This window comes from Lithobates pipiens, unplaced genomic scaffold (genome assembly GCF_037356315.1).
Source record: "Lithobates pipiens isolate NorthernLeopardFrog02 unplaced genomic scaffold, aLitPip1_a1.2 Scaffold_16, whole genome shotgun sequence".
NCBI classification, from domain to species: Eukaryota; Metazoa; Chordata; class Amphibia; order Anura; family Ranidae; genus Lithobates; species Lithobates pipiens.
In genome coordinates, this window is record NW_027507748.1 from 52,261,989 (window position 1) to 52,284,050 (window position 22,062).

The window sequence follows — 22,062 nt, forward strand, 5'->3', positions numbered from 1 at the left end:
CTGAGGTTTCTGGCAAGGTCACAGACTCCACTGGTGGACACTGCAGATGCTCTAGTGACCCTGGGGGGCCAGTATAGTTGGATCTACACCTCTCCTACTCTCAAGATTCTGCAGTACCTTTTGTGCAGGATCGAGGCTGAAGGGATTCTGGTCATTCTAGTGGGCTTGGATGGTCTTGTCGGTCTTGGTACACCGACCTGGTGCGCTTGGTTGCTGATGTCCCTTGGCGACTGCCTCAAGGGCGAAACTTCCATCCTGCTTCAGTCGCTGGTTTTTGAAGGCCTGGCTGTTATGAGCCAGGTGCTGAAGTTACAATGCTGCTGAAGGCTAAGAAGCCTTCCTCTGGGAATATTTACCACTGGACATGGATAGCATACATAGCCTGGTGTGAGGTGCTTGCCATTTACCCTCATTCTTTCTCGGTTGCTCTGATTTCGACCTTCTTTCACAGGGTGGCTAAACAGAACTTGGCCTTGAGTACCATCAAGGGCCATGTGTTGGCCTTGGTGGTTTTCTTCAGCGTTCCCTGGTCTCACACTCCTTGGTGCGTACTCTTTATCAAGGGGTATGACAGCTGCCTCTACCGGTGCGGTCGCTTCTACTGCCGTGGGATCTACTCTTGGTGCATTTGGTTCTACAGGAACCTCCATTTGAAAATATTCGGGAGGTTCTTCTGCTTGCTCTGTCCCAGAAGGTGGCTTTTTTGGTTGCTATCACCACTGTCTGTCAATGAACGAAAGAGAAAATTGGATTTTTGACTTACTGTAAATTCCATTTCTCTGAGTTCATTGACAGACACAGCACCCACCCCTCTTAGGAGTTTTGATGCTTCTGACACTGATTGTTACTAAACTGAAGGCCTATAACAGAGAGGGGGTGTATATCACCTAGGACTGCCCATAGACAAAGCCAAGTCTTTTTTCTGCCTAGTGTCCTACTCCAGTAGGGGGTGATATAACCCTGTGGTTCTGAGTAATGGAGCGCGGTGTCTGTCAATGAACTCAGAGAAATGGATTTTACGATAAAACCCCATACACACTATCACTTTTTCTGCTGAGTTTTTCCTTCAGGTCTACCAAAACCATGTAGTGCAAGGGCCTGCCCGATTGCATACAAATTGAAACTCCTAATGTTTGACCTCATATTCTATGGCTTTGGTAAATCTGAAGGAAAAACTGATAGTGTGAATGGGGCTGAAGTCAAAAATCCAATTTTCCCTCTCTTTGATGAGATTTCCTTTTGTCCTGTTGTGTTTGCTGGACAGGAAGTGAAAGGTAAATCTCAATGGGATATAGAACACAAAAAAGAGTTTGAACCTTTCTCTACTTTATTGAAAGATGAAAAAAAGTCTTCACTTTATATATACTTTAACAGGCATGGAAAGCTATTGGAGAACCCATGAGCCATGCACCCCCGGTAAGGTTCCAACTGTGCCCCGCACAATAAGCTGTAATAAACATAGGGGGTTATTTACGAAAGGCAAATCTACTTTGCATTGCAAGTGCACTTGAAAGTGCACTGAAAGTACACTTGGAAGTGCAGTTGCTCTAAATCTAAGGTAGATCTGAAATTAGTGGAAGCTCTGCTGATTTTATCATCCAATCATGTGCAAGCTAAAATGCTGTTTTTTATTCTCCTTGCATGTCCCCCTCGGATCTACAGTGACTTTAGGTCCAAGTGCACTTTCTTTGTACTTTCAAGTGCACTTGCAGTGCAAAGTGGATTTTCCTTTAGTAAATAACCCCCATAGTGTCAATTGCAGCATGAATCCACACCTTATGCAACCTTCAATAACTGTGTTTATATAGCGCTCAGTAATTATTTTGTTTTTCAGCTTCACAAGCACCAACCGTAGTGCCAAAAACAGAAGATCCAAGACCGCAGCTAGGTAATTAAGACTATTATTAAGACGCAACCTTTGTTATTTCCCATCACAAAAGGGTTTATGTTTGAGAGGTCATCTGGTTGAATTTTTAAGTGGAAGAAAAACCCTAATTATAACTATTCTTAAAAATGTTATGTTCCCCTTCCTCCTACTTATCCTGCCTAACCTGTATAAAAAAGATCTGTGTACTTACCTATTTTTAATCCACTTGGGGTTGGTCATGTGATCCTTCAGCTCTGTGTAAGGGAATGCTCAACAACGGCTGTGGATTCTGGGAGCCATGAGATCACCTATAGGCTCTCATGGCCCAGTGCTCCCTCCTCTCCCCTACAGCAGCTTTTTACTGACACAGGGGTCCAGAGCTGCAGAATCATGTGACTGGACCAGGGTAGGGTAGGCAGCAAACATTTTAAGAATAGATAAAGTTAGGCTTATCTATCATTTTAAATAAATATTCATTATAACCTGCTAATTTTTCATGACAGGTTCATTTTGCTCATAGAACAGAGACAGGGCTTGTAACGCAATAGAAATATCAGTTTGAATTTACTTTTGCAAGCTGTAGCCTGTGGCTTTGTACCTGAACCATGTGATGGCAGGCACTTCTGATGCTATTGTGGCAGGTTTATCACTGTCCTTTTTGGCAAAATGTTATTAAAATATATATAAAGTCAATATTTTTAGTTAGTTTTGAATAGAGCAAGGGAAGGGTTAGACTCTTTATCACGTTTTTATTGCTTCCCTTAACCCGCCATTTGTCTTGGTGAACATTGTCAAGGGTTGTCATCAGAGCAAGAGGTAAGCAGAAATCTTCTAATGCAGGGGTAGGCAACCTCGGCCTTCCATCTGGTGTGACACTACAAGTCCCATGAGACATTGCAAGACTCTGACAATCACAGGCATGACTCCTAGAGGCAGAGGCATGATGGGATTTGTAGTTTTACCACAGCTGAAGCGCCGAGGTTACCTACCCCTGTTCTAAGGGATACAAATGTTCTACTGGCAACTAAAATGGGAGATTTCCTCTTAGTTCATGTTATATCTCCAAGACAGGAAGTGATGAAAAATCTCCCCAGCAGGACATAGCTTTCAACAAATAACCTGATGGGGTTTTAACCCTTCCCTACATACAAGATCTCAAAAAAAAAAACAGACTATTGATGCATCCATCAAATACAGTTATTTAAAATTAATTTTTATATTTAGTATTTTAAAAGTTAACATCTATACATACGTTTAACACCATAAAACAGAAAGGAAAGCATTTTTGCAGAAATTATGGATGTTGTGCTGCTTGCATTAAAAAAAATAGAACACCAATTAAGCAGAAATGTAAACTTGGATAAGGACCATCTTCTGACAACTACATTTTTTAAGTGGCTTTAGGGGAGCAGTAGTCAGTGAGGCATTTGTAGTACCAATATGATATGTTGGGCTGGTGGTACTTCACTATTCAGGTATCGATCAAGGAGGGTACCTTAATCATTGACACGTGGTGGACAATATATATAGCTTTCTGCTCCCCTGGCGGAGGGAAGTCTTCCAGCACCAACTTCTTTTGGAACTCTGAGAGGCTTATATGACTGAATGCCAAGAGCCACAAAGGAAGATGATACAGAAAGATGTGAAAAGAAGTGTCCTAACAAACCATGTTGATTAAGGACACCCACTTTCACTATGCCCATCAACCACGGCAGAACCATGGCACACTTTGCATAGTACACTTTCTTTAGCCCACAGAAATTGGTTTCCACCATAAAAAGGCTGGTTGGCTGTGCTCCCTGAATGGCTTCTAGCCATCTGCTTGTCTGTCTTCTGGGAGAAGCTGCCAATCTGCATTACAGACTAAGGAGGCACTTACACTGGGCACAGGTGAACTGAACCATGCCGGAATGTGATGCTCCCCTCCCAATATTTTTAAATGTCTTTTTATCCAGAATTGTGATAATGCAGTACAAGGAAATGAACATAAATTGAATTAACATGCTAGATGAAATATTTTTGATTTCTGTTATTTTTTATTTTAGATCCTTATCAGATTCTTGGCCCAACAAGCAGTCGCCTTGCGAATCCAGGTAAGGAGACAAAACATCAACATGCCTGTTACTAATTTTGCATGTCAGGATAAAATCTAATATATGGAAGCTATAATAAAAACTACAGTTTATGTAGAAACAAACTAAAATAAAAATTATTACAGTTATTACAGCTGTAGCAAAGCTACAATTTACATAAAAAGATAAACTTAATCAAAGAATGGTGGTCATACTACAGTAAATAAACGCCAAATAAAGTGCAAGAAATCAAAAAGAAAATGTAGCCCTTGTTTAAAAATTCTGAATTTTTCAGGACAAACCTGGTGATTAGTATTGAATATTCTTTCCTTTTCATACATCCAATTGCAGCCCCATGCCACCCTTATTTTGATATATATTTTCATATTTTTTCACATTAAATAGTAACTATGGGCAAAATCAAAAATTACATATATGATGAAGTCTGTCAGCAGCTTTAACATATCATTTTTTTTTAATTTCCCCCATTAAGAGAGTTTTATTACCTGTTGATCCTGCCAGTAGATCTGTTATTTTTCCACTTCATTTAACACAGCGATAACGCTTTTAGTTCTACAGTGAAATTGCACAGAAGCATTGTAACCCTGTGGATAGGGTAGCTTTAGAAGGACATGTAGTTTTAAATCAGAGACACACAAAGGGTCTATTTATAAGAACAAAAATCTCTGGACTAATGACACAAGCATTCACACAGCCATCACATGCCTGATGAAGGGGTCCTGTGCGGCTCCGAAACGTTGCACTTTTCCTTTGTGCTGTGATTCTCTTTATTAAACCTTTTGGACAAAAATTTGTCGATCCATGGTGTGAAGACAAATATGTACACTTGATTGATGCTTCCAGAACTGGTAATCGCTGCAGCACCCACTACTTTATGAGCCATTGATACCTGGAACGTGTGCGATAGGAATATCGATTTGATTGTGACGGACAGATTGGACACTTTTGACACTTTTTTGGGACCAGTGACATTATTACCGTGATCAAAGCTAAAAATAGCCACTGATTACTGTATAAATTACATTGGCAAGTAAGGGGTTAACACTAGGGGGTGCTCAAGGGGTTAAGTGGTCCCTAGGGAGGTGTTTCTAACTGTGGGGGGGTTGGGGGTGGGGCTGACTGGGAGTAGATAGAAATCACTGTTCCTGTTCACTAGGAACAGACAATCTCTCTCTACTCCCCTGTCAGAATGGGGATCTGTTTGTTTACATTAACAGATCCCCATTCTGGCTCTCTGTGGAGTGATCGCGGGTGGTCAGCGGACATTGGGGCAGCCGGCCAGTGCGTCAGCTCCTGCTATAGCCATTAAAGGGAAGCTGGTCGGCAAGTGGTTAAAGTGGAGTTCCACCACAGCAAAAAATACATACCGTAGTTGCCGACTTTTAATATTAGGACACTTACCTGTCCTGGAATCCAGCGATGTCGGCACCCCAGCCGATTTTCCGATCGGCCCTCCGGTGCTGCCGCCACCATTTGTTTTTTAGGGCAGCTTCACAGCCGGTTCCCTACTGCTCGTGCACACAACCCTCTGCACTTTCTGAATGGCTAACGGAGTGGGAAGGAGGAGGGGGGTCAAACTTCCGAGTGATCTCGCCACGGTGAGATCTCTTGGAAGGGGGGACGGGTACCTGTCAAAAACAGGTACCTGTTCCCCCCGAAAGGTGCCAAATGTGGCACCAAAGGGGAGCAGGAAGCAGATAAGCGGAGCTTCCACTTTTGGGTGGAACTCCGCTTTAAAGAAAACTACCACATTATCACCACAAGATGGACCTGTAAATTCTAGGAAATCTAGGCATTAAGCAAAATACGGTCAGAATTCATGATGGATGGGCAAATGCATGTGACAGTCAGCCAGAATTTTTTTTCATAATAGATGCCATATGTTATAGTCAGCTAATACTTTTTAGGCAGTTATAGCAACAATCTTTTTCCATAAAAAAAAAATATATATCATATAAATAAAAGCTAACCCTTAGTAATGTAATATAGTTTACACCATAATACACCAAAATCACCTATAACTTTTGCTGGACAGCTTGGCCTTTTCCAGGAAGTATAAAAAACTGTCAGAATCAACAGGTAATATAACTACATTACGGATCTTGCCAACCAAGTAAAGCATATGTGCAGCAGCAGGTTGGATGGGCCTTAATGTCCAAGTGGACATTAAGTAAGTACTGCACAAATGCATCCACGGAGCTCTAAAGTTTCTGTGCTGAGAGTGCACAGTGACTATGGACAGCTCCCATTCTCTGCTTATGATCAGAGGCCGGTGGGATAGACTTCCAATCATATGACCACTCTAACTGCCAATCGCAGTGATAACATGATCAAAAAGTCTATCCCACCTTCCAGTGTTAAGACCCACTTAAAGGGCTACCAGAGAGGGGTGGGAAGGGGTTAGTAAACTATGAAGACTTTTTGCATGGTCTAGTTAATCTTTCATTTTCTTGGTACTTTTATGATGGCAAGACAAACCAAACCAGCATTGGCCCTAGTGGATGGGTATAAGTGGCAAAATCCACCTGAAACATTTTTTTCTGTTTTTTTCTGGACTGATATAACAAGGAATGGTGTCAGCTCCAGCCCAGTTGTCTTTTTCTAAACTACAGATTATTTCCTCCTCCTCCTCCCCCCACAATAAAATGGAAGTGTTTTGTAGTTTAAGAAGGTGAGCTTGGCCAAGCTGATTATAGTGCTTGAGATACCACATGCAGAGTGAAATGAACATAAGATGGCTCTGATTTTGCACCTACTGTATCGAACATATATAACACAACACTTTCAATGGTATATTTAAGAGACTAAAAGGGAACAAATAAGAGAAGTTCATTGTTAGGGTTAGCATACATTTTAAATATTTCCTGTGTGTTTAGGAACTTATACTTACACCTTACAGAAAACTTAATTTAACAATTCACCTGTTAACCTGTTGGCCACTCTACTCAACTACCTGCTGCTGCTGATTGACTCCCATGACCTCACCTACCCTTTGTGTCTGCAGCCCCCAGGCTACCAGCACTAAATGGATCTTTCCCTTTTTTTCTCTTCTCTGGATAAATAACAATATCCGCAGCCCAAGTCTTTTATTAAAAGCAGTTTTGAGGAATGCTCTTGGAAAGGGTGAATATACTGAATGTGCTGAAACACAGCAAATGCTAATGCAGTTCAGATGGACTGTTAACCTGGTATGACAATGAGAAAAAGAATCGGTATTCAATAAAATGAAACCATCTGATATCTGCATGCAATTAATAGTGATTAACATGGAGTCTAGAGAAGTTTTGTTAACGTTCTTACTGCACAGAAAACGATGGGGTTAATTTACAGAAGACTGGAGCAAATGTGCAGCTGTAGTCTACAGATGTCAAATAGATTTATAGATTTATGTGCCAAAAATAGAGTATGTGTCGATGGGCCTTGGGCTTGTGTCAACAGCATCAGTTAGTGATGAGCTTGAGTACGCTCTGCTAAAACAGAGAAGTAAGCTATCAATGCTGGGCCAATCAGCCTTGACTGGGAAATTCACATACCCCACACACACACAAAAGGGTGGGAAATGCTCATGACTTTATTGACCATTGTAGGTCAAATTACATTGACCTAATATGGTGGAGCCATTTTGACCCAAGATAGTGGGGCCACACTGTGTCATGTGTTTTAGCCAACATGATCTCACTGTAGCAGCTTCCTACAGACCTTAGCTACCAATGTATTCTTACAAAGAATGGGAATTGTCTCTTTATAGCCATCACCTAGATTCATACCTGCCTGAAGTCTGCCTCTGACTGGTAGCTGGAACTCTTAGGAGGATATAAGTTCAGTCTACTGTGTCTCTCTCTCTCTCAGGTGTGTTATCTTGATCTTCCCCTAGAAAGTCTTATGCCACGTACACACGACTGGACTTTCCGGCAGAAAATCATTTCATCAGATATTCTGATCGTGTGTGGGCTTCATCTGACTTTTTTCTTCAAAAATTCTGATGGACCTAGAAATAGAACATGTTTTAAATCTTTCCAATGGAATCAATTCTTATCGGGAAAACCATTCGTCTGTATTCTATTTCGACTGACCAAATACGACACAAGGGCAGCTATTGGCTACTGGCTATTGAACTTCCTTTTCTAGTCCCGTCGTACGTCATCACGTTCGAAATGAACAGACTTTGGTGTGATCGTGTGTGGGTAAGTCTGTTCGGTTGGAACTCCGTCGGAAAACTCAGTTGGACAGACCATCAGAGTTTACTCTGACGGAAAGTCCGGTTGTGTGTACGCGGCATTAGTGTAAATCAACACATTTTATACCGAAACTTAGGGAACCCATAGACATGAGATGAAAGTTGCTTGACCTGTTTTTTTGTTTTGTTTTTGGGGTCAGATCAGATGGTAATTTTGTGAATGGGCACTACTAAAAACTAAACATGGAGAGGTTTCACATCTAACTTTCCTAGTAAGTATATACTTTTGGGTATATAGGAGCATGTGACTCACTCATCTTCCTGTCCTGTGACATAACTGGTGGTTGGTGATTGGCCAGGTGCTTTTACGTGGAGATAGCAAGGAGAGAATCCTCAGCCTTGTGTAAGCTCTGAGTCATTTTAGCATAGGAGCGAGGAAAAATTTAAAAAGGTAAGAATGTGCTGGTGGGGAGGGGAAATCAAAGCAAACCATGAGCAAACTGCATTTTGCTTTAAGATATTTTTTTTTATGAAGCCCCTTTCTACTCATAGATCTAAAGGTACACAATATGATCAAAAGTTTGTGGACACCTGACCTAATGATTGAGTTTCGATTTTTTTTTTTTAGTAAGGCTCGGTTCACACAGGGGGCGATGCGAGGCGACACGACTTGCCTCGCCGCGACCTCAGCGGCGACTTGCAAATGACTTCTGTATAGAAGTCAATGCAAGTCGCCCCGAGGTCACCCAAAAGTAGTACAGGAACCTTTTTTCTGAGTCGGAGCGACTCGAGTCGCTCCTCTTAGAACGGTTCCATTGTACAGAACGGGGGCGACTTGTCAGGTCGCGGCACGGCAAGTCGTGTCGCCTCGTGTCGCCCCCTGTGTGAACCGGCCCTTAAGGGTCCTGTTAATGCTGCAGAATACAAAGTAACTGTTTAGACAAATATATACTTATAGGTTTATAAGCAACAGTTTGGAGAGGGCCCTTCCCCGTTCCAGCATGAGTGCACCCCCGTGCACAAAACCAAGCCCACAAAGATATGTTTTGATGAGTTTGGTGTGGAGGAACTCAAGTGGCCTGCACAAATCCCTGACCTCAATCATACTGAACACCTTTGGGATGCACTGAATCAATTAGAAGCCAAGGCTTCTCATCAAACATTATTAACAGACCTCATAAGTTTTCTTTTGGCTGAAATTTTCCTTGGGCACAAATTCACAATTCCTTGTGGAAAGAAGAGTAGAAACTGGTTATGGCTACAAATTGAAGAAGGAAGGGGAAATCTATATTAATCACAATAGTTTTAGAAAGTCCATATAAATGTGATGTTCAGGTGTGCACAAGCTTTTGACCATAAAGTGTACCTATAGGCATGAAAGAATCATTGCCCAGCCAGAGGAATATCTTGATCCTATAGTGCAGCAAAATTCCCAGCACTTTGCTTTGCCTGTACAGCTGCCAATGCAAGTCAATTGCTGTATGTGGCCATGCTTGGCTAAGTGGCAAAAAGTAAGACATCTACATCCTAGCAACTGAGGATGCTAGGCAACAATAGTCACCTGTGTCCTAGCAATGGAGGACACCATGGCAACAATACCTGCCTGCTTCCTAGAAACTGAGGGGACATGTATGAAATTTTTTTCCATAAATTGAAATGATCTCATGTTCTTCTACTTCACTTTGTAATATTATTTTTTTTTTAGGCAGTGGACAAATCCAGCTGTGGCAGTTTCTTCTGGAACTTCTTTCGGACAGCTCCAACTCCAACTGCATTACTTGGGAAGGAACGAACGGAGAGTTTAAGATGACTGACCCAGATGAAGTGGCAAGACGTTGGGGAGAAAGGAAGAGTAAACCTAACATGAACTATGACAAGCTCAGCCGTGCACTCCGCTACTACTACGACAAGAATATTATGACTAAAGTCCATGGCAAGCGCTATGCTTATAAGTTTGACTTTCATGGGATTGCTCAAGCCCTTCAACCACATCCTCCAGAATCAACAATGTACAAGTATCCTTCCGAACTTCCCTACATGAGTTCTTATCACACGCACCCTCAGAAGATGAACTTTGTTGCTCCTCATCCTCCAGCTTTACCTGTGACATCATCCAGTTTTTTTGCAGCTCCAAACCCTTATTGGAATTCTCCAACCGGAAGTATTTATCCCAGTAGCCGACTCCCGGCAAGTCACATGTCATCTCATCTTGGAAGTTACTACTAAATCTCAAGAAAAGACTTTACTGTGGATTACAATTCACCGGGGACTCTACTAGGTGATCATCATGAGTTACCAGTGCCTTTTTTTTTAAACCGGTGCATAAAAAAGGGGCAGATAGGCCAAAAACACAAAACTTTTTCTAGAGGGTAAAGACGCAAAATTTTACTAACGAAGTTCAAATGCCAAAGATGTAACGTAGGAGACATCAGCATTGGACCAATATGTATTCTTGGTTCGACTTTTGCTAGTCGAAGTCTGATAGATTTGCCGAAAACAACGGTGAGATCTTCCTTTATAAACTTTTTTTTAAAAAACAAAAAAAAACAAAAGTAAATAAGAAAACTATATGCTATATAGAAAAGTGTGGACTATCATAATATAAATTCTGTAGTGCAAACTACCTGTATTTAAGAATACAAGTATACAATCAGGATCAACTAAACAAAAGTAGTATCAGTAACACAATGTCAAGGCAAAAATTTGACAAAATTTCACTTGAGGAAAAAAAAAACTTTCTGGCAAACTGTGAAGACTTCCTACATTCCTTGATGTATCTGAAAGAGAAGTATGAGCCATTTTGGTGGAACAAAGAAAGTGCCTAGAGTAATTATGCTCAAGAAGGTTTATAAGCAGATGTCGAAGGGAAGGGTGAAAAATTGGAAACATTTGTCTTGTTCATGGAAAGCTATTGAAACGACAGAGGGCTTGACAATACAGGGACATATGTTTTTGAGACTTCTTTGAGAAATGTTACAGCAGTATTAATACCGCCATCAGTATTACTGAGAACAAAATGATACGGTTAAAATGGTATAGAATAGTTATCTTTAATGATATAAAACTGGAATTGTCTGATATTTAAAAAAAAAAAAATCAGGACCTCATTTGTAATGTACAATACATAACACCCAACTTTTTTTTCAGAGATGCAATGGCTGATTTAAGAGAAGTGGAAACAACCAGAATTATTTTCATTTTTTAAAAGGCCAGGTCCATTTATACACATAGAGTGCAGAATGACGGTCAAATTTTATCACACCTAAAAAATATAACAGTTCACATCTAGTCATTGCTAAATGTAACATTTTTTTTCAATGTGTTGCCCATGGCAGCAAGAGAATTTAATATGGCACTGATATTGGAAGCAATACTCGTTGGTGGAATCCGATCAACCTTCTCCAATTTTATTGCCAAAGCTCTCAGGGTGGATTTTGTACACATTTTTTTTATTGTAATCTCTGTTTGAGGGATTTTGGATTGAATATTAAGTAAGTTCCCTCATTGCTACAATCTGAACTTTTGTTGTTGTTGTTTTTATAAGCAGGCGCCAGTTTTATTTGAGTCGCGAACGCTGTGCGTTCGTCAGGTTGAAGTATACAAGTCAATGGTATTTTTCATTTTTATATAATTATATAAGTTATGCATTTATACACTACGAGTTGAGCTCGGCCAACCAAAGAAACACAGAAGGGACACGTTGAAACTTTAAGACAAAAAAAAAAAAAAAAGTTGTGGCCTTGAATTTAAACTCTGTATGCTTGATGTTTACAATATGAACCATTAGTACTTAGAAATGCAGTTTTTATGCAATACAATAAGCTTGGCCTAGCATGGCAATTCAGATGTAGACTGTAGTTTGCATTATGCGTTTTTATTTTATATTGACCAAGATGTCCATCTAATTTTTTTAAACATATATCTGTGGAATTTGGGAATATACATTCAATTTACTGAAGAAAAAAAAAACACTTTCAACAACTTAGTGAAGCCCAAGACCAAATAAGTGGTGTGATGTGATATTAGAAGTTTAAGTAGGTAAAATGATATACAGTTTTACTATTTTTTATCTCTCACTATGAAAAAACAGGAAGGCAAAAAGGTTTCATTTGAGGTCCAAAATTATCCTTAATTTTATCCTTAATTTTATCCTTAATTTTGATTTATGTAATACTTCAATGTATAATTCTTTTCTCTTTCCCAGTAGACTGCAGGTTTCACCTAAAGTCTTCCCTTAAAAAACAACATGTAAGCCATTCCTTAGAAACTGCTTCTGTGGAATCTCTGCTCTATGGTCTTGTGTTTTTTCAGAGGCAACTGAGACAATTACCACATAGTCATAAAGAAAGGAGCAATGACATTTGCGTCATTGGGCAGTTTCTTATGGAAGTTCTGTTTTATCTTTATGTGCTAATTGCTGCTCATTCTTCTTTAAAGAAGCTGTAGCTGTGTCCAGAAAGGCAAGAACTGGCCACTAAAATTGATTGTGGCCTTACTGCAGATGATCTTTCCACATTACTGACTTACCATGTCTGGTGTCATGCTATGTCTCTGTGTAGAGGTGGCCATCTTGGTAGAGGCAGGTCTTTGCTTCCACACATCAGCACCTCCAGCCAGGAGAACAGTGAGCAGGACAGCAATGACACCACCAAATCTCACTCCAAATCTCCTCAGTCTAGCAATCAGAGCCAGCAGTGCCTTAGAACTCACACTGCAGAAATACAACTACTAGGCTGTATGCATAAGAGTGCATAGGCACACTCGTATACCAGGAAGTGCACTGATATTTTTCAGGAGGAATCCAGGTAGATTGTTTGGGGTACTGCTTAGTTAAAAATACCATTTCTAGATATTCCCTATAACATATCAAAACTTTGACTTGAGGTTCACTTTATATGTAAGCCTGGTTGTCATTATGAATTGTAACCAAGCTACATAGCATCACTCTACTATATTTTATTCACCAATTGTTACTGTATATGTTACCATAAGCAGAATGGTGAATTCCAGTCAATGTCAATTACCCATTTAAATGTTTTTGATTTTTCAATAAAATTGCTTGAAAAACACAGAATGGGCACTGGGCAAGGTAGCCACTGCCCCCTCCCCCTCTCCAAACACTTCCTTAACAATGATAAGGGGGCACTGGATGCAAAGGAGTTGCTTTACTAAAACGTTTCTTTACTATATCTGGTGCAGCTCTGCATAGAAACCAATCAGCTGCCAAGGTTTTTTGTCAAAGCTTAATTGGACACGCTGAAGTTAGAAGCTGATTGACTACCATCCAGTTTTAGTAAATCCACCGCAAAGAATACATGCTATATGAATTGTCTATAATGGTATGGTCCCATCAGACACCAACTGCCTGTGACAGGAAGATGCACAGCTTTTACTCTGTTCCCATGGGGCCCATGGTCGTTCACAGGACTCTAGGCTCCTACTAAGGTTGCCATGTTGATGGCACAGCTTTGCATAGTAGAAATAATTTAAAAGAGAAGTATGGGATTTTTTATTTTTTTTAATCATACTTACCTGGGTGGAGGCAGCATCGGACCGATGCTGCATCTGCACCCAGCCGGCTCTAAGGCTGAGAACTGAGCAAACAAAACCTCACCGATCACTTGGTTCTCAGAGCTCCCTGAGCAGAGAGCTGGTGACTGTCGGTCACTGCTCTCTTCCACCCCTCCCCCCCCCCCCAAGCTTACTGGAGCACTGGGCTGTGGAGGGGTCATGATTGGCCAGCTCAAGCTCTCAGTGACTCGCATGTGGGCCCATCCCGACCATATGGTCGTGATCTTTCCTGTGCCTGGACGGGCTTTGTGATGTCAACCAACAGTGGGCTTCAACCCACTCTCTGCTGAAAACAGATCACAGAAGTGCAGAATAAACTGCACTCCTGTGATCCACAGGAGAAGTACAGCCAAACCAGCTTTGGTTGTACTTCTACTTTAATGAAATTAATTAACATTCTGTCTTTTCACTAAAAGCTACTAATGAGGTATTGGGAATAGGCAGAAACTATTTTAGCAAATCAAATTTAGCAGCAAAATTACCATTTTCACCATCAGTGATATTTTTAATTTCACTCATTGAGCTGCTTAGTTTGAATTTTATTGACAGAAAACTTCTCCCCTTGAGGCATATTTAGGGCCGTTAAGTTTATTTAATTTAGTGTTCTTTGTATTTGTTTTTTTCCCTCTTTTTTTTCTATGTATTAGATTGTTCTTAGTGTATGACTTTCTATTATTATAAATTTTTTTTTTTTTTACTATTTTCTGTGAAAACAATCAAATAAGGAGGCCAATGTGGGGCTATTTTTGGCACAAGAACAGATCCAGTGTAGTTGAAAGGAGCTTTAGCACTTAGGAGTCATTCGAAGACCATTACACCCTTAAGAACTGGCATTTCACCATTCCCATTGACTCCATTGACTTTGGCCAAAATTGTACAAGGCTTACCAAAACTTTGGCAGATTGAAATCTTGAAGTTTTTCTCATCCTCTTTTATTGCTTTCTTAGATAAAGGCCTAAGTGGTGTATATTTTTTACCCTATATGGAATGTCCAAACTGTTTTTAAAAGTATAAATATTTAAATGTACTACTAATGATTGCTTCTTTTCAATCTGATTTGGAAACAAAATCTGATTTAGAAAAAGAAATAATGACTTTCTAAATGAAATGACACATTTCCCCAAAAAAGCACATATTACGATTATGAGTTGAATGCCAATGCCTTAGTAATTCTCTGAATTAATGTAATAATTGAAATTCCTTCTAGTTGGTTATAAACAAAAGTACTTGTCTTAACAAAAAGCCATTCATAATGCCAGTCTATAAGAGTATTTAATACTATATTTAAAATAAATATATACATATGGTCAACATTTAGCCTTAAACTCAGTCTTCCCAACAAATCCTTAAGCCGGATACACATTATACAATTTTCTTTAGATTTTTTTTCCTTTAGATTTACCAAAACCATATAATATGAGGTCAAACCTAAACACTTTCAATTTTATGCAATTAGGCAGGCCCTTCCATTTCATGGTTGAAGGTAAATCTAAAGGAAATCTAACAACAAAAGTTGTAAAATGTGTATCCAGCTTTAGTCTGAATACATTTTTCAATCAAATGTTTCTATCCTAATGGAAATATTTGTGTCGGTGGGCATTTATTTTTTTTGCATCAGAACTGCTTTTCTCAACGGAAATGCAAAAGCAGCTTGAAACAGGTTGATGCAGCTTAGAAGAAGGTCAAAACCAAGTTAGAAGGAGGTCATCTGCGCCTGTCAACAAGGTTACATCTGTCAGCAAATTCAAGGGACAGTTTGTAAAATCCATGATTTTTACATCTGCCAGTGAATGTCCATGTTTTGTAGGCATTGGTCAGTGCTCCCTCTAGTAGTTTTTTGTATATCAGGCAGTATAATTTAGCATCCCTGCTGAATGACTGATATAAGCTCAGTTGGCCTTATTAAGAGTTATAGACTTGCACAGTAAAGCAGGAGCAGTGAATCACAGTCAATGTACATATAAGTATATTGTCCATATTGTCCAAATGGGGAAATGTAGCACTTATTGCTACTTCCCAGATTAGCGAGGAAGAGTTGAGTTACGCCAGAAACTGTGAATAAAACAAGATTTGATTTGCTGCAGCCTGCAATCTTTTTAAATTATTTCTGCTTCGATACAGGGATTTGAAGGACAGGTCTCTGCATTTATATATATGTATATATACAGTGGTGTGAAAAAGTGTTTGCCCCCTTCCTCATTTCCTGTTCCTTTGCATGTTTGTCACACTTAAGTGTTTCGGAACATCAAACCAATTTAAACAATAGTCAAGGACAACACAAGTAAACACAAAATGCAATTTGTAAATGAAGGTGTTTATTATTAAAGGTGAAAAAAAATCCAAACCATCATGGCCCTGTGTGAAAAAGTGATTGCCCCCTAAACCTAATAACTGGTTGGGCCACCCTTAGCAGCAACAACTGCAACCAAGCGTTTGCGATAACGTGCAATGAGGCTTTTACAGCTTCCTGGAGGAATTTTGGCCCACTCATCTTTGCAGAATTGTCCTAATTCAGTTACATTAGAGGGTTTTCGAGCATGAACAGCCTTTTTAAGGTCATACCACAACATCTCAATAGGATTCAGGTCAGGACTTTGGCTAGGCCACTCCAAAGTCTTCATTTTGTTTTTCTTCAGCCATTCGGTGGTGGACTTGCTGGTGTGTTTAGGATCATTGTCCTGCTGCAGAACCCAAGTTCGTTTCAGCTTGAGTACACGAACAGATGGTCGGACATTCTCCTTCAGGATCTCTTGGTAGACAGCAGAATTCATAGTTCCTTTTATCACGGCAAGTCTTCCAGGTCCTGAAGCAGCAAAACAGCCCCAGACCATCACACTACCACCCCCATATTTTACTGTTGGTATAATGTTCTTTTTATGAAATGCAGTGTTCCTTCTACGCCAGATATACTTGGACACACACCTTCCAAAGAGTTCCACTTTTGTCTCATCGGTCCACAGAATGTTGTCCCAAAAGTCTTGGGGATCATCAAGATGTGTTGTGGAGAAATTGAGACGAGCTTTGATGTTCTTTTTGCTCAGCAGTGGTTTTCTCCTTGGAACTCTGCCATGCAGGCAATTTTTGCCCAGTCTTTTCCTGATGGTGGAGGCATGAACGCTGACCTTAACTGAGGCAAGTGAGGCCTGCAGTTCCTTGGACGTTGTTGTGGGGTCTTTTGTGACCTCTTGGATGAGTCGTCGCTGCGCTCTTGGGGTAATTTTGGGCGGCCGGCCACTCCTGGGAAGGTTCACGACTGTTCCATGTCTTCGCCATTTGTGGATAATGGCTCTCACTGTGGTTCGCTGGATTCCCAAAGCTTTGGAAATGGCTTTATAACCCTTTCCAGACTGATAGATCTCAATTACTTGCTTTCTCAATTGTTCCTGAATTTCTTTGGGTCTCGGCATGATGTGTAGCTTTTAAGGATCTTCTGGTGGACCTTACTGTGTCAAGCAGCTCCTATTTAAGTGATGCCTTGATTGTGAACAGGTGTGGCAATAATCAGGCCTGGGTGTGGCTAGAGAAATTGAACTCAGGTGTGGACAACCACAGTTATAGTATGTTTTAACAAGGGGGGCAATCACTTTTTCACACAGGGCCATGATGGTTTGTATTTTTTTCCACCTTTAATAATAAACACCTTCATTTACAAATTGCATTTTATGTTTACTTGTGTTGTCCTTGACTATTGTTTAAATTGGTTTGATGTTCCGAAACACTTAAGTGTGACAAACATGCAAAGGAACAGGAAATGAGGAAGGGGGCAAACACTTTTTCACACCACTGTATATATATATATATATATATATATATAGTACAGTACTGGATGCCTAAGTGGGAGCTTGCCAGTTTATCATGTGGGAGGTTTTGGGAAGAGTCCTCAGCCCCGTATAAGCTGTGACCAGATCTTCTTAGACCTTACACAGGACTTTATTCTTGGGTCTGGCAGGCTGTGTAGGTAAAGAAAAGCTGCTCTTTTAAGCAGATCTTGTTCTAAACTGAGGTCCACTCATTACATCATGGCCCCAAAACCAATATAAAGTTACCCATTCAAGTATAAAACAAAGCAACTTTGGAAGAAAACAAATAGTTGATATATCTACCTAACCATTGGGTTTTGCACTGAAGAGGTTTTTGTCACTATCCTTCCAACAAGAGCTTAGAAATTCCTGAGTATCCCAATTCTAAGGAGATTCTGCTTCTACAAGCACCCTTAGCCACCCCCCCCCTCAGGCCGGTCAGTCAGGTCTGAAGCACTTACTCCATCTATGGCGGGCAGCGCTCCACCTGGGCGAGCATCACGGGTGGCAGGCATCACAGGCAGCGAGCATCATGGGAGGCTTCCCCTGCTCTCCTCCGTGGGCATTACGGTGGCTTCCGCCTCCTCTCTCATCCTCCCTCCTCCTCGGTGGCCAATCGGAATGCTTCTCCTTTTGGCCAATCAGGAAATGGGTCTCAGACCCACTCCCTGGTTGACCGTGAGGAGAATCAGTGTGAAAATATTGAATATTCATTTGCTATTGTCACACAACTTGGTGGGCTTGGTTCATAGTGCTCTGAGCCCACCCTTTTGCGAAGCTTATTAGAGCCTCTGGCTCTAATCACATGCTTCAAAAAAACACACTCCCCCTATTGGAATTCATGCATCCGGTGTCCTGCATGGGGGGCCGGACACATACAAATGGGGGGGGGAGCGGCGCTCGTGCGCTCTTAATGGACGGGCCACCCCTGCATTGAACGTGAGGTTAGTACTCTGTGATTGATTTACTAAAGGCAAATAGACTATGTACTTTGCAAGTGCAGTTGCACTCATTTTCCTTAGCAAAATGTATGGTGGGAAGGTTTAAGTTTGTAAAGATAACCCAATCAGGTGCAAGTAAGCTAAAAGAAATACAAAAAAATTCTTGAACATGATTGGATGATGGAAAGCAGCAGAGCTTCACCACATTTACTAAGCTCTGGGAGAAAACGAGTTCAATTAAACTTTCAAAGTGCACCATCTATTTGCCTTTTTAAAAGACACCCTATACTGTCTAACTTTATTTTCCACGGGTGCTTTCTTTTACACTTTAATGTGGCAATTAAAATGATCCTTATAATGCAAGGTCCACTTTAAACACTGCACACAGAAACTGGGTTTTAAGGATTAACAGTTATAGATAATATTATTTAAATTAAGCTAATCACATCCATATATATGTTAAATCTAAAGATACTATTGTTTACGTTTAATTAAACCTCCAAAACCCAGTAAAAAAATAAATAAAATAGCATTGAGGAATATGGACCCTTAGGGCCGGTTCACACTGCGGGTGATGCGAGGCGACACGACTTGCCTCGCCGCAATCTGACAAGTCGCCCCCGTTCTGTACAATGGAACCGTTCTGAGAGGAGCGACTCGAGTCGCTCCGACTCAGAAAAAAGGTTCCTGTACTACTTCTGGGCGACCTCGGGGCGACTTGCATTGACTTCTATACAGAAGTCATTTGCAAATCGCCGCTGAGGTCGCGGCAGGTCGCGGCGAGGCAAGTCGGCGTCGCCTCGCATCGCCCGCAGTGTGAACCGGCCCTTAGTACTGTACACAACTGGTTGACTTGGGTTTGGTCAAATTTATTGTCTGTCATATTTGTAAGGCTGGAACAGAGAAAAATATTCCACTTCTATGATAAGGAAATTTTATTTTAATGACTATAGGATGTGCTGATAATTATACTGAAAGAACAATAAAAATTGTGAATGGAGCACTGGTTTTTCTAAACAGTTAATTTGATGTCAATATATCCTGATCCATTTTATAGAAGATTTCCCCACTAAAAAGTAAGTACTTTTTTTATTACCATGTGCAGCTATTAAATCACAAAGTGCAATCTGTTTATACCTTTACCTATCCTAGACATAGTATGCAACCCCTTCCAGGCCATGCGCATGTGCATCAGTGTAGTGCGAGATTAAACAACCACAGACTTAGGGTGGATTGGTGACCAACCTGTATTGCTTAACAGCAGTGGAAAAGAGTGAGGTCACTGACCTGGGAGGATTCCTCCAGAGGTTGCTAGGGGTTCCTTGAGCAATGAGAAATGTCAGACTCTTAGATAAGTTCTCACTGACACCATTGACCTTTTTAGCTATCTGTAAGGGAGAATTCTTCCCACTGACCACAAGTGTACGAAGCATTCTTCCTACTGACCATAACACTAATGTGTCATGAGTTGGAGATATAGTGATTTTTAGCAGGGGTTCCCTCAGAGATTGGAAAGTTATTTCAAGTGTTCCTCTGTGTTGAAAAGGTTCAGAAAGGCTTATGTATTTCAACATTTAAAGCTTTAAAGAGGAAGTAAACTCTCCCACTCTGATGCTTCTTTTCATTTAGTCCATTATAATAAGTAATTATTAGACTATAGCCACTGTAATCCAGCCCAAATCGCATATTACTTACTGTTTAAAGAAACTTTAAAAAACTTGTTTCCAGGGGTTAGGCAGCGCCATCTTAAGTATTGAGTCCACAGTAGAGTGTATTTCCACCCTTACATAGCGCACTTCCTGTACTGTTAACAAAGCCTCCTTCTCAATCCAACGTTTCTATGGCAACCCTGCTTCCCTGTTCATAGCTTACTTGTTTATTTCATAGTATTTACTTGTGCCAATGTCTAATGTTTGCCTTTGTCAGACTTATCAGCTTCAGCTGATAAGACTGCAGTAATGGCCAAGTTTAGACTGTATGTGAGGTTACATGGTCACATGGTGTGTAGAAGGAAGCTCTGAGTGATTAGCAGCCTCCTGGATGTTTAGTGTTGTGTGCCGTAGGAAGTCTTGATAACAGATAGATAAGCACATAGAGAGTGTGACGTAAGTCAGGGGAGATCTGGGCATGCTCAGTGACTTCATTCTACAGAACAAAAAGAATTACACCAATACTAAGCAAGTAAGGAGATATCTACAAGCAGTGTTCATTAGGGTTTTTTTATGCTGATTTACATGGGACAAAGTTGTGGGTGAGAGTTTATAACCACTTTAAGTCAGTGAAACTTTATATTTTGAATGGAAACTGTCATGTTGGTCAAAACCTACCTGCCGATGGGCTCTAATTTTCCAAGTTTCATGCCTGGATGGCTCCCCAACTCAATGCTATCAGTTGGTGGTAATTCACTTTCTAAATGGGCACGAATCTGATAAGACCAGGTGTTTCCTGATTTTGAGGCCCTCCCCTTTATGCAAGCTTGCCCGTCTAACTTGAAACATGAGAGGGAGATTGTACAACAATGTCATGTGATAGGAGGGTGCTATGCTGCCCAGAAGCCTGGTGAAGCAGCCTGTTATGCCGGCTGCAAAGAAAATAGAAAAATCAGTCTCAATTTTCTGGGAAGGATTATCAATTCATTACCTGATTTATTACTCTTTATACTGTTCTTTGTACTGCAGAGATAAGATTCACGGACCCGTTTGGTAAAATCAGTGTTCCATCTCTAGGCTTTATTTCTAGAATCTGTGCCTTTTACATGGACCAAAATGTGCTAGAACCAAAAATCAAATGTACCTTCTCTGTTTCTATGGACCACTACATTTGTACGTACTCTGTAACATCGTTTAGTTCAATTTTCTTTTTAACCGAGACCTAACACTAATCAGAGATTTGTTACAGTTACGGCAGCTTTTATAGAAGTCTCAGCAAAAAAAAAAAAAAAAGATGGAAAACTTTTTTTTTTCTAAAGCAGCAATACTAATTATTATTTAAGTAATTCAATTATCTCAACCAATAAAAATCATCAATGTAAACATGATTGGCTGTGGTTGTTTTTATTGTATATGACGCAAAAACAGAAATGTTGTATAAATTAGTTGTCATTGCTGTAGGACAATAAAGGGCTTTATATAGAAAATTTGCTTCTGTTTTGGATTCAATACTATGATATACAGTAAACACACACATTCTAGATTTTAAAGGGTTCATTTACTAAAGGCAAATATGGGGCAGACTTATCACTTGGAGAGCTGGGGTCATAAATAATTAAGGTATGGACCTGCCCCAGGCTCACATGGTTCTGGGCCGCGGTGGGAGAGTATATTAATGTTCGTCTACAGATAGATTCTCCCTTAATCTCCCTGGCGGTATGATTATTTCAGATTTTAGGTGCTGAAAGCGGTACCATTATTTTGCATGGAAATTTGGCGTTTTATATTGTAGGCCTGTAATTCTTACAAATAATTCACTTAAATCTGTCCAAACCAGAGTCTAATAGACATCCCGGGTATGATAAAATTTGAAATATGAAATCATAAATTATAATATATATAATAAAATATAAATAATTATAACAAATATAATAACAATTATTCAATAATATAATCAAATCAAA

The 22,062-nt window shown here is 40.2% G+C and overlaps 1 protein-coding gene across 5 annotated transcripts in view; it reads left to right on the plus strand.

Annotated features, from left to right (window-relative positions):
• Positions 1–15,928, plus strand: part of ERG (ETS transcription factor ERG) — a 374,857-nt gene extending 358,929 nt beyond the window's left edge. For all 5 annotated transcript variants that reach the window (XM_077479896.1, XM_077479898.1, XM_077479897.1 and 2 more), the window contains 3 exons: positions 1,835–1,888; positions 3,913–3,960; positions 9,843–15,928. In XM_077479896.1, the coding sequence (XP_077336022.1) occupies positions 1,835–1,888; positions 3,913–3,960; positions 9,843–10,363 (623 nt within the window). In that variant the 3' untranslated portion in view covers positions 10,364–15,928. The remainder of the gene's footprint in view (positions 1–1,834; positions 1,889–3,912; positions 3,961–9,842) is intronic.
• The last annotated feature ends 6,134 nt before the right edge of the window (positions 15,929–22,062 follow it).